The 14,401-nt window shown below is 53.3% G+C and overlaps 1 protein-coding gene across 17 annotated transcripts in view; it reads right to left on the reverse strand.

Annotated features, from left to right (window-relative positions):
• Nucleotides 1-14,401, reverse strand: part of RBFOX2 (RNA binding fox-1 homolog 2) — a 157,711-nt gene that overhangs the window by 75,828 nt on the left and 67,482 nt on the right. Inside the window, exons 1-3 of one of the 17 annotated variants that reach the window (XM_084502518.1) lie at nt 8,982-10,521; nt 4,969-4,989; nt 961-1,091 (exon numbers count right to left, since the gene is read on the reverse strand). The exons of 14 other annotated variants lie outside the window; for them this stretch is intronic. In XM_084502518.1, the coding sequence (XP_084358644.1) occupies nt 961-987 (27 nt within the window). In that variant the 5' untranslated portion in view covers nt 988-1,091; nt 4,969-4,989; nt 8,982-10,521. Of the gene's footprint in view, nt 1-960; nt 1,092-4,968; nt 5,282-8,981; nt 10,522-14,401 lie in introns of those variants that run through there. 2 more of the 17 variants (XM_084502516.1, XM_084502517.1) reach the window with 2 other exon arrangements.

Below are 14,401 nucleotides of genomic sequence, written 5' to 3' on the forward strand. Positions count from 1 at the left end.
GGAACACGTCAGATAGGGACAGTGCCTGACTACAACCTTTCAAATCCCGTTTGAGCCCATACTGAGGCAAACTAACCACTTCCTCGAGACTCCTCGGAGGGATACCCTTTAGGCAACCCTGAGATTTTGCAGCCAGGAGGCAAATGGGTCAAGCATTTTACCTGAATCCAGCAAGAAGGTCAATAAGACCTGGCCATTTATGAAAATAAAGAATTAAATCCCCTCTCACCCCCGCTCCCCTTTGCGCTGGCGTTCATTTTATAGTAAAGGGCCGCTCAATACTAATTAAATGCAGGGGAGCCATCAGAACCGAGCAACTTGCAGGGAAAGACACCGCTGGTATTAAGGGCTCCCCATCCTTCAAAACCTCCAGCTGATAATATTTCTGGTAGCTCACGACAACCCTTTGCACTGATCTGGATAGTTCACAAATTAATAGCTCTTAAAATAGCGCCGGAACGGTATTTTTACATTTATGTGGTGTTTTTTTTTTTTTTTTCCAGCTGAGGGTGACAGCGCGAACCCTGGCATCCTCATTTCTCCCCTCCCGGGTACCTGGGATTCATCACCCAGGCACCTGCAGGAGAAAGGCTCCGGGGAGCAGCGAGGTTATTTCTAGGACAGGGACTTAAGGAAATGGCCCTGCTGTATCGGGTTCCCTTTCACATCGCCACCCTGCCTAGGCAACGGCAAACGCAGCTCCTGCCATCCCGAGGCTGCCCTGCGAGTTTGTTTCTACCCCGAGGCGTCCGAAAGCGCTCAGGAAAGGTGGCAAAGAGGGGAAAAAAAAGCACATTTAAGGAAAAAAAATAAAAAAAAACACTCACTGGGCTCTGACAGGCCCCATTGATTTTTAAGCCCTTAAGAATAAGCCCTTCTCAGGCAGCAGTTAAATCCCTGGGTATCATAACAAGTTACAGACACAATCCATAGGCCCACATCAAACAAACATGTCCTTACATCAGGGCAAGCGAGCTGCAGATCCATCCTTCAATCTCCGGGGGAGATTCTCCTGGAAAAGGGCCTGGCCAGGACTCCTCTCACACAAACCTCTGCTGCTGACATGGTGCCCGCAGCCCTAAAACGAGGTCCTACGACAAACAGCAGAAGGAAAGCGAGAACTAGGGGATACACACAGAGGCAGAAAAGTCAAGTAACGCGTCAGCGAGCACCACTTTCGGAGCGGCAAAGAAAGGGAAAAAAAAGGAAAAAAAAAAAAACAAAAAACAACAAAAAGAGCACGAGGCCGTGGATGGAGAACAGAGCAATCCCCCTCAGACAGCTCATGCAAGTTTGCAGGGTGACACCAAACCACAGAGCAAACAGCGAGGACGCCTGGCCGAAAGGAAAAGGGAGCTGCAATCCTCGAAGCAAGGGAAGGGGATGGGGAACAGTGGTAGCTCTGGAGAGAATCCCTCAATGTGCAAAAAAAAAAAAAGCTTTAATTTTGGGGAGGGGATGGTAGGGGGAAGGTGGAGGAGATCCTGGAGCACCCAGGGGAGGTGGAAGAGACCCTAAAGCAGACCTACGGGACGGGAGGAGGAGGCTGTCCTGGCACTCGGGCTCGCTTGCAGACAGTTCAGACAAAGGAGGACGCTCTGCTACAGCGGGATGCGTCGCACAGCTTCAGCTAGCACAAGGTAGCCGCCGTGACGGGGCTCCCCCTCTCCTGTCCCCGCATATCCCTAAATACACAGCCCCCCCTGCGGGTCCCAGCGTGGGGGGCAGCCAAAAATCCATTACTGTCACCGGGTATGAAGGGAGATAAGGGAAGGGAACGAGGCTGGGGAAAGAAACGGAGACAGGGAGGCCTTTAATGAGTCAGCCGCTGCTCTGATTTAAATAAGATCTCCATTTAAGGAGCTCTGCATGGGTTTTTTGTAATTTGCTTTTTATTTTTTTAAAGCATTGCCCGAGCAAGCGGCAACTTCGGGCTGCACACGGTCGCCTCCCGGCCGCACGCTGGCCCTGGCAGGGAAAGGGTTATGGAAGGGGGAAGGGGAAGGGAAGAAAACCTCTGGAAAAAATGAGGCCGCTCGCTGGTTCGTTTTAACAAGGACATAAATTAGTCTCCAAGCCACAAACGCCATCACCTCCCCGAGCCCCGGGCAGAGCGCAGCGAGGCAAACACGTGCCAAGATAAACGGTGCTGGCTGCAGCCGCCGGGGGTGCCGGGGGGCCGAGAGGGGGCAGGCTGGCAGGCAGGATGGTGCCGCAAAATGGAGCCCGGTGAGCCCAGGGCCGCACAAAAGGGGACCTTCAGATGCTCCTGCCTACACCCGCATCCAAAGGAGCGAAGGGAGAGGGAGAGGGGGAAAGCGGGGTGCCTGAAAAGAGCGGCTCTCCGTGGTCTGGCTTTCATTACCGCCAGCAGCCCTTCCTCCTCCTCCTCCTCCTCTTCCCGTCTTGGAAGAAGGCCGGCGAGCAGGCAGCAGCCCAGGTGAAAGGCTCCATCGGGCAAGGCAGGCAGGCACGGCAGCAGGGAGGGGAGCAGACAATGGCGGGGTGATTCATTACAAAGGCACACGCACAGCCACACACGGGCACGCACGCAGGCTCCAGCGCCGCTGCCGCTGCTGCTGCCGGCTGCCACATGGGCTGGCGGGACTCCTTAAGGAGGCAGCGGCTCCCTTCCCACTCTGCGAGATGCTCGACACCTTCCCCCCTTCTCCCAGCCCTGATGGGAAACAGATTCGGAGGAAAACGCCAGCAAGGCACTGGGCTGTCCAAGAAAGGGAGGGCTTTGTGCTCCACGCAAGCCAGCAAGCTCCCCGTGCCGAGAGAAAGCCTTTTACCGTATAATTCCCATCCACCCCAAGACTTTTCTCTTTTATCTGCAATTAGCACATGATGTACCGGGCCCCGTTGAACGCTCGTTTTCCCTGATTTAGGATTAAGGGGGATCAGAGCAGGGTACTTGCTGGTAATGAAGCTGAGCTCTAGCTCTCATTAGCAATTTTGGTTTCCTATTTTCAAGCACGTTTCCCCCTTCCAGCACCTCCCATCGCTATTTCTGGTCTTCCCCCCATGTATTTTGGTTCACCAGCCCTCAGGTCTACAGGGCAGCTAGCCTCCCAGGTTCCCAAAGAGAATGGGCGAGCTCGCCTCCTAAAACGCCACAGAACTCAGCCAAGGCAGACAACGGCATCCAGAGCTCGAAGCAAACCGAGCGAGATCCTGCCGACAGCACCTCGCTCCGCTCGGTTCAGCAGTGCTGAATCCCTTCAGCAGCAATTACCAGCTGAAGATACCAGCAATGTCTACTTCCCATACACGAAACGGAGCCCTGGTGAAGCAGGTCTGCAGGCGCTGAGCGAGGCCAGGGCACTGCCCCCAGCAGCGCTGCGGAGTGGGGGCACGGTGCTGGCCGTGCCTCTCTCCCCAGAGGCCCCCTGCGAGAAGCAGCGCTGCGGCGGAGCTCACCATCACCATCCTCCTCATCTCCCACTCTGGGGCCACCAGCCGCTCACCCCAAAACCCTGAGCTGAGGGCAAGCTGAGCTCTCCTCCCCTACTGCTCCACATGAAGCTGCAACATCAGCACGCGAATACGCAGCGCAAACCCCAAAAACCTACCCTGGGCAGCACGCGCTTTTAAGGCACTTATAATTCAAGGTCAAGCAACGCTAACAACGCGTGCTCCTAGGAGGGTATCCCCAACCTTTACGTGAGCTTGTGCCCTCCTGTGCCTCACCCAGCGCCCCAGCAGCTGGGCATCCCGTCCTCCCCGGCTCTACGCGGCCCCAAAGCAGCTCGTGCTTTGGGGTGCTGGGTCTTGGGGACACACCAGCTACGCACCCGCTGTGCGCTGAGGGCTCAGGCTCCCTTCTGCAGCACACAGGCAGGGATTATGCGCAGAGAGGTGGTGGCAGGGAGCTTCCAGCACGCACACCAAGCTGCGTGGAGGAACTCCGAAATGTGCACGCGCCCGGCCGCAGCTCGGGGGCATCCACCTCCGTCCACCCGGGCGCATCCCCAGCGAGGCAGCGCCAGATAAATGGACCCTGCCTGCAAGCAAAGCCCCGGCTTTTCGAGCATCACTCACGGCACTAAATATAGGTACCGAGCGCCTCGGGAGGTTTCCGCAGAGCTCTTCTGTCTCCGAACGGAAAGCCTTGGGCCGGGCGAAAAGGAACGGGTAATGGAAGGGACTAAATAGCAGGAGCAGAAGGTGGGGCTTGGGAGCAGGGGAAGACACCTCGCGGTGGACAGGGAGCTTATTTTTCAGGCGCTGACAAGTCGATGCGGGGTGAGGGGACGGCAAGGGTCAAAGCGGGTGTCGCTTCTGGCAGCAGCGGGACATGCAGCACCTCGGCGCGGGCAGGCGAGGGACGAGGGAAGCCAAGGCTGGTGCGCGGGCATCCCTTTGAGAAACGATGCAAAGCTCCGCAGAAGGGGAAGGATTGGGGTGAGGAGGGGGGGGGGGGAGGGAAGAGCTTGGATCAACCCAGATTTGAAGCAAAGTTCCCTCCGAGAGCCTTGGGAATAGCCCCCCGAAAGGCTCGCCGCTCCGCAAGGCACTGCGGGGCGTTATATAATGCCTGGCTCCCAAGGCTCCCAGCTCGCCGATGCCGCTTTCCCTCCTCCTCCCTTGCAGATACCAAACCCCACCGAGGCAGAGAACCCCCAAAAACCGTGCAGAGACCTCAAAAACCCCACCGCTACCCTCCCCAAACCCCGACCGGGGGGGGGGTCGCCCCAGGCTCTGCCGGCCCCCCGCTTACCTTTGTGCGGGGCCGGGGCCGGGCAGCCCGGTTTGGGAAGGGGCCGCCCGCTGCCCTGCTCTCCCTAGAGGGCACTGCGAGCCCCCAGCCTTCCCTCCGGGCTCCTCCCGGCCCAGGTGAGCGGTACCGAGCCGGGGGGAGGCTGTGGGGTGGCCCCGGTCCCGGCTCGGCTCGGTTCCCCCCCCCCCCCCCCTTCCCGGCCCCAAAGCTCCGGAGCTTCCCCCGCGCAGACAAAGCAGCCTTACCTGAGTTACCATTTTCTTTTTCTCCATAAACCAAAATGGGGGAAAGCCCGGCCGCGGGGAGGTGGGAAAAAAAGAATAATAATAAAAAATAAAATAATCAAATAGCGACGATTTAAAAAAAAAAAAAAAAAAAAAGGGAAAAAAAAAGAAAAAAGAAAAAACCACCCGCGGCTCCGAGGAGGCGGGTGCCTGCGCTGCGTCGCCTCGCCGGCGCGGTGCCCCCCGAGCCCTTAATTATTATTTTTTTTATTATTTTTTTATTATTATTATTTTTTTAATATATTTTTTTTTCCTCCCTTTCTTCTCCTCCTCCCGTGTTCCTCCCTTTCTTCCCCCTTCCTCCCGCCGCCCCCCCCGGCTCGGCCAGATGGCTGCGGGAAGCGCCGCCCCGCCCGGCCGCGGTAATTAATGCGAGCCGGGACCGCCCCCCCCCTCACCCCCCCTTTCCCTTAGCCCGCCCCGCCCGGCTCAAAAAAAAAAAAAAAAAAAGAATAAAATAAAAAAAAAAACCCTCCCCCCAGCCCAAAAAGCGGTGCCCCCCCCCCCCTCCCCGGCGGGGAGCTGCCGGCCGGGCTCCGGCTGCCACAAAGGGGAGCGGGCGGCACGGTCCGAGCCCTCACCCGGAAGCACTACAGCGCCTGGAGCCGCGGCTCCCTCATAATAGAGAGGGAAAAGGGCCGGGAGATTTCCCCTCTTGGTGTTTTTTTTCCCTCAAAATTTAAATAAGGGGGTGGCTGAGCGGCGCTTGTTCTGCTGGGAGCTGGTAAAATGGCCGGCAGCGCTGCTGGGCGCAGCGGGCGTCGTGCCCACGAAGCCCACCTCAGGCTGTGGGGGCCCTGACGCGAGGAGGAGAGCGGCCCCTCTGACACCTCTTTTTGGCACCTGGCAATCCAGAGACCCGCCAGGTTTTGTGGCAGAGGAGCCAAGTGACACCACAACATCCCCATGTGCTCTCCTTTGCGTTGCCCCCAATACCCTCAGCTATAATTTCCACTAAAAAAAACACCACAGGTATCGCACCAAGCAGCCTGCGCTGGCCCCCAATGCTCCCCAATTTCACTGCAAACTTAGATCTGACCCTCCCATCTCCACCAATTCAGCCAGAGCTCGTTGCTCCTTCCACGTGAGAAGCCCAAGACCAAAGCCCCAGCGAGCCATGCTGTCCCAACAGAGCAGAGCCCACATTTTCCCCCGTTAGTGCATCCTCTCCGCCAACCCGCTCCTTATGACACTACACAGGTCTGCCGGCGGTATTGCACAAGCAGGGAAAGAATTGGGTTTATTTATTTTTTTTCCCCTATTACAAACCTGCGATTCTGGAGCACGATTCTGGGTCAAGTGTGAGCTCCGTTTCAAAGCGGCAGAAAACACGGTGACCTCCTTATACCTTTGCCACGGCAAAGCACCAGGCTGGAGCTCCGTGCATCTCATTCACCAGACCTCTGCAAATCACTCAGCGTAATTCAGCTTAAGTTAATGGAGATTAACTGTTGCATTCACCCCGTCTCTACGGCATATGGTGGCGATTTCTTGTCCCTAATCAAAGGGCACAGCGCAGACCTTTAGGGTAGAGAAATGGCCTGCCACACTCATCCCACCACTGGTCACCCAGTGTTATTTTCTAACCCACTCTGGCCTTCACCTCAGGAACCTCTAGGAATACTGGCCGCCACCAAGGAGCCCTCTAAGGGAAGAGAGGAAGGTGTAAGCACTTACCCATCTGCACCACCCTGCTGCTACAACTGCTTTGCTCACGTGACAGACGAGTGGGAATTCCCATCAGTACGATCTCCTGCTGGTCTCCCTCTTACACCATGTACGGAGGAAGCATCTCCTCCCTTTTGCTTGGAATTCACCCACCTTTGCTCCTGCTTAGCCAAAGAAGCCCCCCAGTTTCTAATGGATGCGCTCAGGCAACAAGAAACACGGGTCTGCAAGAGCTCTGATCGCCCTGAACACATCTGACATGAACACCCGATACTGAGATTCAAAAGTTTCAAGAATACCATGGAGAACAAGACCAGACTTGATAGCACACCTCGTCTTGGGCTCCACCGGAGCCAACAAAGCAACACCTGATGATGAACGAGACCGATAAAATTAACTGGCTGATCTGCACGACTCACCTTTCCCCCTGGGGGCTGGGGGAATTGTCCGACGGTCAAGTGAAATAAGCTTGGTGGGCCTCCACCTAGTGTCACCTGTGTGCCCGTCACGGAACCACCACGCAATTTAGCATCATGGCTTGCCACCCTTCACCCAGGAGAGCCCAAGCCCCAAACTGCAGAGCAGGCTGCTGAACGCGACAGGGACGCAGAGGCAGAGCCGAGCACGGGAAGCCTGAGGAACACAGCTCAGAGCCATGAGATCATCCTTTCCTACTGACTGCACTTGATCAAAAAGCGACACATTCAGAACAGATCTAGATGCCAGGACTTGGGAGTTGCCACGATTTTTTGTGCATCACAGGCACAAATGCAGTGAAACTTCCTTCCTGTGCTGTGGAAGCAGCATTAGGAAGTAAATCAGGGAAAATTAACCTCGTCTGCCTCCGCAGAGCCAGGGCAGACCTCATCATCCTCACCAAGCCAGGTGAGGCTTGTTGCTCACACCTGAGCACTTCAGCACCTCCGCTACATTCTCTTCTGTGCTCACCCAGACACACTTGATGGTGTTTGTTAGTTCCTGTCATTCATATCCTACTGGAAAACAAGCTGGAGAAGGCTCCTCAAGCAGCAGGTGATGGGGCAAGGCCACTGAAATCACACTGGTGAGAGCACAAATGAAGAATTCACCCGCAGTTGGATTAAGTGGTCTACACTTCCACTTTCAAATGCTTGAGTTAGTTCAATGCTCGTAAGGCTGGTAGAAATGGGAAGAGAAGAGAAAGCCACAAACACTCGGCTTTAAGCAAGTTTCAGGACTTTTTCTTTCGCCATGCCTCTAATTCCCCTTTGCTGCTAGGGCAGAAAGAAAGGCCAGCCTTCGATTTTAACATCCCATTACCTGCATTTCTGTGCTGGCTCAAGTTGAGATGGAGCAAACCTGCCAGCTGGATCAAGGCCAGAGGGAGAAAAAAAAAAAAAGAAAAAAAAAAAGGTTCAAGTGCAAAGAACCAATTTATCAGGAACAAATCTTAACAACCAAAAGACACACTTCTGGTGGTGGAGTCTATTCATGTATGTAATCAAAAACCCGGTACAAGGTAACCTAACAAAATACTCTTTAGTGGCTATCTGAAGCATCTCAGGGTAGATAATCCTCAACTGTTAAGTCTGCCTTTCACGTTTTCTGGATGAATTTGGTGCCTCTGAGGACAAGGAATGCTGACACTGAATAGTCAAGGATTGCGCAGAGAACATCATCTTTCACTTGGCTCCGAAAGTATTTGAGCCTGACCCAGAGCCCCTGGCTTCTCCAAGGCCACACGACAGGCCAGGAAAGCTCACGTGTGCTCCAAATATAGCCCCCTCCCCAGCCAGGGCTGCAACGCGCCCTGCCTTAGGCAAAGCCCTGCTCCGAAACCCACCCTTTGCCGTCGCCCTACTGGATCTCCAAGAACAAAAAGGTGACGGGGGAGACTTTTAGGGGCGTTGTGGCTGGTTTCAGAGGAGGGAGGAGGAAAACGGGTGACGGGGTGGCTCGCCACCGCTGAGGGACAAGCCGCAGTCACACAAGTCACATGCCCCGGGCAAAGCAGCAAGGCACTCGACAACACAGCGGTTTGCAGAGCGCGGCATTGCTGTCAACTCAACCCCCCTAAAAAAAAAATTAAAAAATAAAAAGCCAGAAATGCAAACGCACACAGGTCTCAAACAAGGCAGTTAAAGCGTCAGACAGGGCCACTCGCATGTGGGGAGGCTCAAAGCCCTCGGCGGAGCCTCTGGGGAGCCCAGGCCTGGCACACGCCGAGCGTGGTGGCAGCGGTGTCCTACGGGACCAGCACCCAGGGCTCCAGCCCACCCCAAGCAAACAGCACGCCTCTGTCGAGTCGCCGCTCTCCTCTCGCTTACCTGGACGACTGGGTATTGATAATCCATACAATACACACCATACATAGCCAAAGATCCTCCAGGTAGAGGCCAAGAGGACGCAGGACCGGAGGCTTCAGACCCGAGCCTCCGTCTTTCAGCCTGGTGGGAAGGACTCTGGCAGCCCTGCGCAGTGCTTGGCTCAGGCCTCTGGGGCCACTCAGGTTGACACTGGCTCAGCTGACAATAAAAAGGAGCTGCCTGGCTCGGCTCGGCTCAGCCCCTCTCTTCTGGGATCCGGCGAGGCAGCGCTCGACCATACGCAGCGGAGGCTCCTAAAATTAGAAATCCCGTCCGGAGAGCGGCCCTAGGAGCCTCGAGCGCTGAGCGGGGCCGGCAGGATCCTCGCCGCAGCCGCCGGGGACGGGAGGAAGCAAACAGCATTTCGGATCTGAAGGGAGCATATGTTCCGGGCTCTAGGTGCGTCAGAGGGAACGCTCCCAATCCAGGACAGCGAAAAACATATGGGACCGCTCCTCCCCCACCCCCGTACCCTTCTTGCCGTCCTAGGCAGGGACAGGTGCTGGGATTAGCGTCGCAAAAAACCCTTTGGTGCTGTGGAGAGGGGAGGGGGGTGGGGGGGTGAGGCGAGCAGCCACGTCGATGCCTCGAGCCGAAGGGATCTCTTTCGGGATGGGGTATGCGGCCGTATCGGCTGACGCCTCGCCCTCCCTGCTGCCGGGGGGGAGCCGGGCCCGGGGACCCCCAGGTCACCCGCTCTCAGCTGTCCCACAGCACCCGGGGGGGGATTAACGCTGCCCCCAAGGCCGGGGGGCTGTAGGGTGAGGGGGGCAGAGCCAGTTGTTCTCCCTCTTTTGGGAAGCGGCCCCCTCCCCGGCGCTTTCTCCTCTGTCCCAGGCGCGTTCCCAGGGAGGGATAACCGACGGGGACAGATGCCGGGCTGCTCTGACACGGGGCGGAGGGTTCACCCGGCCCGGCCCCGCATGCCAGACGTGTTCCCGAAAGCCGAGAGCCCACGGGTGATTCTTAGAAGACAAAACACGGCCGGGGGGCGACCGCCCGCGGCAAGGCGCGTGGGCTCACAGACCCCCAGGCACACAAAATGCCGGCCTCCAGAGGGAGAGGCCTGCCACAGCCTCGCTCTGGGGCTTCAAAAGTGGGATTGCTACGGTGATCCAAACCAAGGCAGGCTACCCAAATCCCCCCGACTGCTTCAAATGCATCTTGGGAGGGGGCTCATTGCTCTGTGTCCTCTTCTTTGAACATTTCTGATCTTTAGTTTCCGCGTAGCGTGGCTGGGCACTGCTAACCCGCTCTGGGGCGGGCGGCTGGAGCCATTCCTGTATGATGGACCAGCATCACCACGAGAAAGCTGTTTTCCCTTTTCCTCTTCTTTGCCCCCTCATGTTTTCCTGCGGCACCTCCATTTTCCTTCAGACACCACAATACTAATAAAAAAAAAAAAAAAAGAACCGACAACTATCAGCTTTGCATTTGGCACGCAGATTAGGTCCCTTCAAAAAGACTCGAGTTAACTTTTTCATTCTCCCCCAAAGGTTAAATGCGTGGATCGTGTCTCTGGCACCCTTTCCTTGGTAATCCACGATTCAGGGAAGGGGAACCCGCAGCCTCTGACCTATCCACAGGGCAGGTCAGCTCTTGGCTTCTCCCCTGCTCCGACCGCCCCTTCTGGCCGAGCTGCCTCGGAAAAGGACAGCGAGGAGCCGGGTGAGCAGCTGCCACCCACTCTCATCATCTTTCCTAGGGCCACTCCTGCCTTACAAAAGGAGCCCAGCCAATCTGGGGAGTATAAAGCATGCCATTTTCTGCTCCTTAAACGCGAGCAGCAAAAAACGTTTCTATAGCCATTGTTTCTGCGTGAAGATTTGTGCAGACAACAGAGAAGCTAATTGCCCATAAATGGGAAAGCAGCTATGCCTCTAAACCTCTTTGCCACAGAAAAAAAAAAAAAAGGATGATTCCCAAAATAAACTTCCATCTTCTTCTGCCTTCGTCCAGTTGACTTCACCCCAGACTCAGCCTGGCTTTCTGGAGCTCGCACCGTGCCTCTTCCTCACCTCCAGAAGATTGCGTGGCTTCCCCTCCTCGCCCTCCCCGCAAGCCCCGCCGTAGGGCACAGATTGTATCTGGTTTCCTCCGAACAGACAACAATGCTTATTTATTTATTTTTCCCCTTTCTGCAACTGCACGTTCAATAGGTGTCTGCCCTTCATTCTTCTGCATAGCTCGTTATTATGCACTCGGGCAATTTAGTATCTCCAATAACATCTGTTTATGAAAAGGCATTAATTTATAAAAACCTGAAGTCTTTTCCACTGCTTGTTTTTTTTGCTACTTCATATTACCGCCCCAGGTTTTAAAACCAAATCCCTAACTAAGTTAAAAACCTTACATTTATTTCACAATCCGATTTTTTGTTGTTTTCCACCAGGCCTCCGGGGAATAAAGCATTTCCAAATCCTCGTGCAGATATCGTACTATCTATAAATAACTGTCAAACGGGCAAAACAAAACAAGGAGGGGGAGCGGGGAGGATCACCCAACCTCTCCCTTGCTTTAGCTATAGCGGATAGATCCGGATAGAGCCGTGATGTTTTCAAGTTGTTGATGCAGATTGAAGTACTTTGCCTTAAACTTTGCCTTGGGATACCCGGGTGATGCTTCAGTAAGGAAGCATCACACCTCCCGTGCCCCACGGAAAGTTTAATTACACAAAGTACTTGTAAACTCACACGTGCCAAGATGGACATAGCAGGACTCGATGTACTTTATTGACCAGTAATCAATGTCTGAGTTGTCTACGGTGAAAATTCACTGCTACAGGGGCTGTCCGTAGTGGCTGGTCTACGACTGCACGTTGACTTGCAAGGAATATTAGTCCAATACATGAAGGCTGCGCTCCGTAATTGTATTTGGAGATAAATGCCCGACTACATTACCATATAACCTGCTCTGCACACGCATTTCCAGTAACACAAGTTGGGTAACTGCTATAAAACCATAGCCGTGTTCCTGCAAATGCTCACACGTACAAGAAAGTTTAAAATTACAGCAATATGAAGTCTCGATCTGATTCCTTGTGTCGGAAAGTCTCTTCAATTGCTGTCGTACAACGCAATCTGATCTTTTCAGAACTTTTACCTTAGGACCAGGTCCTGCAGCTACGCTCCCCTGGCCCAGAGCCTGCTCTAGAACAGCGCCCGCCAGCAGCTGGGAGCTCTGCACGTCTCCAGCTTCACCTTATTCCTGAGCAATTTCTGCTTGTTCTTTGTTCTTGTGCCAGTGCTGTCCTCTGGCTTAAAGGTTTCTTCTCGTTCCCTAACAATTAACCTCCCTGATGTATGCCCCCTCTACCCACTTAAACAAGCAGCTGTTCCAGTCTTTTCTCACAACAGGCTTCCTAGTCCCCAGTCTCCAAAATCCCTTTCTTCCACCTGATCTAGCCTGTGTTCGTCTTTTCTAAATAAAATTAAAAATAAAATCTAAATACACATATAGCAGCCAAAACAAGATGGTTGCTCCCAATCCGTTTCCCAGTTCCAGCACTAAACTGCATCTTCTCCAGCCTCATTTGCACCTTCCTCTGCAGCATCACATCAGATGCTGTAGGACCTGTGCTACAGCAAGACGTGCCAACCTGTTAAGAAAAATGCACGTTGGCGAGTAAAGGAAAAGATAAAATTGTTGAAGACAGATCGGCTGACCTGACACAATGCTATTCTGATGAATTTGCGTTGCGTTTTATCCCATTTTTCATTTGCATCCGAGCCTTTAATTGCTGTTTTCATCTCAGATTTTGCACCCGACGGAGGCTGGCCCAACAGGTCTGCACTTACTCAGGTCATGCCCTATCACTGCGAGGGCTACAATGCTGCCTCTTCTCCGAGCAAACGATACCACTCCTGATCTGATAGATTTATCGGAAGTTGCATTAGATCTGCAGTTTCATGAGGCAGTTCTCCTGCTTTCAGAAACAGAAACATCATTCCCCAGGCAACCTGCTTCCCAGCCCAGCCTGCACACGCTGTGGTCTTTGAAACGTCTAACTTGGTTGCTTCCACAGTGATTTCATGCCTGTTACCATCCTGCCTTCACCCCCATGATCAACTCCACTTACAACAAGGATTTGTTCAATTCTGCCACCACAACAGGAGCATCCTCATCAACTATCCTATCCCCAGCACTCCGTGGCCCCACATCCTTCCCTCTCTGCAATAGGATTCTGAGAAGCTGTCACCCATTTTCTTAGTAACATTTGCAAGGTTTAACTCAGCCTGATTTTTGCCAGTTCCCCCTTTTATCCCCACATTTTCTGACCTTAAAGGCACAGCAATCTCTGCTGATGCCTTATTCTACCCCTTGGAGATTCTCTTTTTGCACCTGGCATCCTTTATGAGGTGATTATGCCTCCACTTAGGACGATGTTTTTCCTTCCAAGCTTTTTCCCTTTCACTTCTATCATCAGGAATCTGCACCCGAAGCATCTCTGTCAATCCAAAAAAAAAAAAAAAGGAAAGAAAAAACCCACCACGCACACCCCAGCGTCCGAGTTTTCAATCCAGTTCACCGCCTTCGCTAAATACATTGCTTCTTGTATCAAAGGTTGTATCACCATCACCACCCAGCACAAAGCTGAGGGCATGGAGGCTTCTGAGCAGCTCCTTTTCCTGCACTAGTCGTTATCGGCTGCGATACGTGCCCCGTCTCAACAACAGACGATGCTACAGTGAAGAAGTCTTTTGACCCTATTATTATTAGCAGCATTTGGTCTCCAAGCTGTATCTGAGAAATTAAAGTTTCTCATACTAATATTTATCTCCGTAATGGTGCTGGGAATAATATCATTTCAGAGACTCAGGTTTGTATCTGAATCCAATCCTATGAGAGATTACAGCAGACTCACGGAGCTCCCTCTGGGACCCCTTTTACCATTCCTCCCCACAGCAAATTTGACCAGAAATAGATCCTGCGTTATCGGTATTGCTCTTTTTTTTTTCTTCTTCTTTACAGTCTACTGCATACAATACAGCCTATCTCCTTTCACATCTACCCTATCTGAACCACACATAATCTTGAATACATGTTAAAGTCAAGATTACTCTTCTCGCAGATTGATATTATCCCTATAATACCCAGTTTCATGTTCTGCACCACTAGCTCTGGTTCCTCTACTTGCTATTTCTAACGCCAGGAGCCTAAAAAAAAAAAAAAAAAAAAAAGCAGTGCGTTTGCATATTTACCGATCACACAGCACACAGCTCCCTCAACTAACGCTATCGCCCATCTAGTTACTGCTGGATTTTATTATTCCTTCTATAAGATTGAATTTTATTATTTTCCATCTCCTACCAACCCATCACTTTGCCTGGAGACACTGTTTTACATGCCACTCTCGCAGCATTTACCTAATTCTCCTCTTT

The sequence above is a fragment of the Aythya ferina genome, assembly GCF_964211825.1.
Source record: "Aythya ferina genome assembly, chromosome: 1".
In the NCBI taxonomy this organism is placed as follows: Eukaryota; Metazoa; Chordata; class Aves; order Anseriformes; family Anatidae; genus Aythya; species Aythya ferina.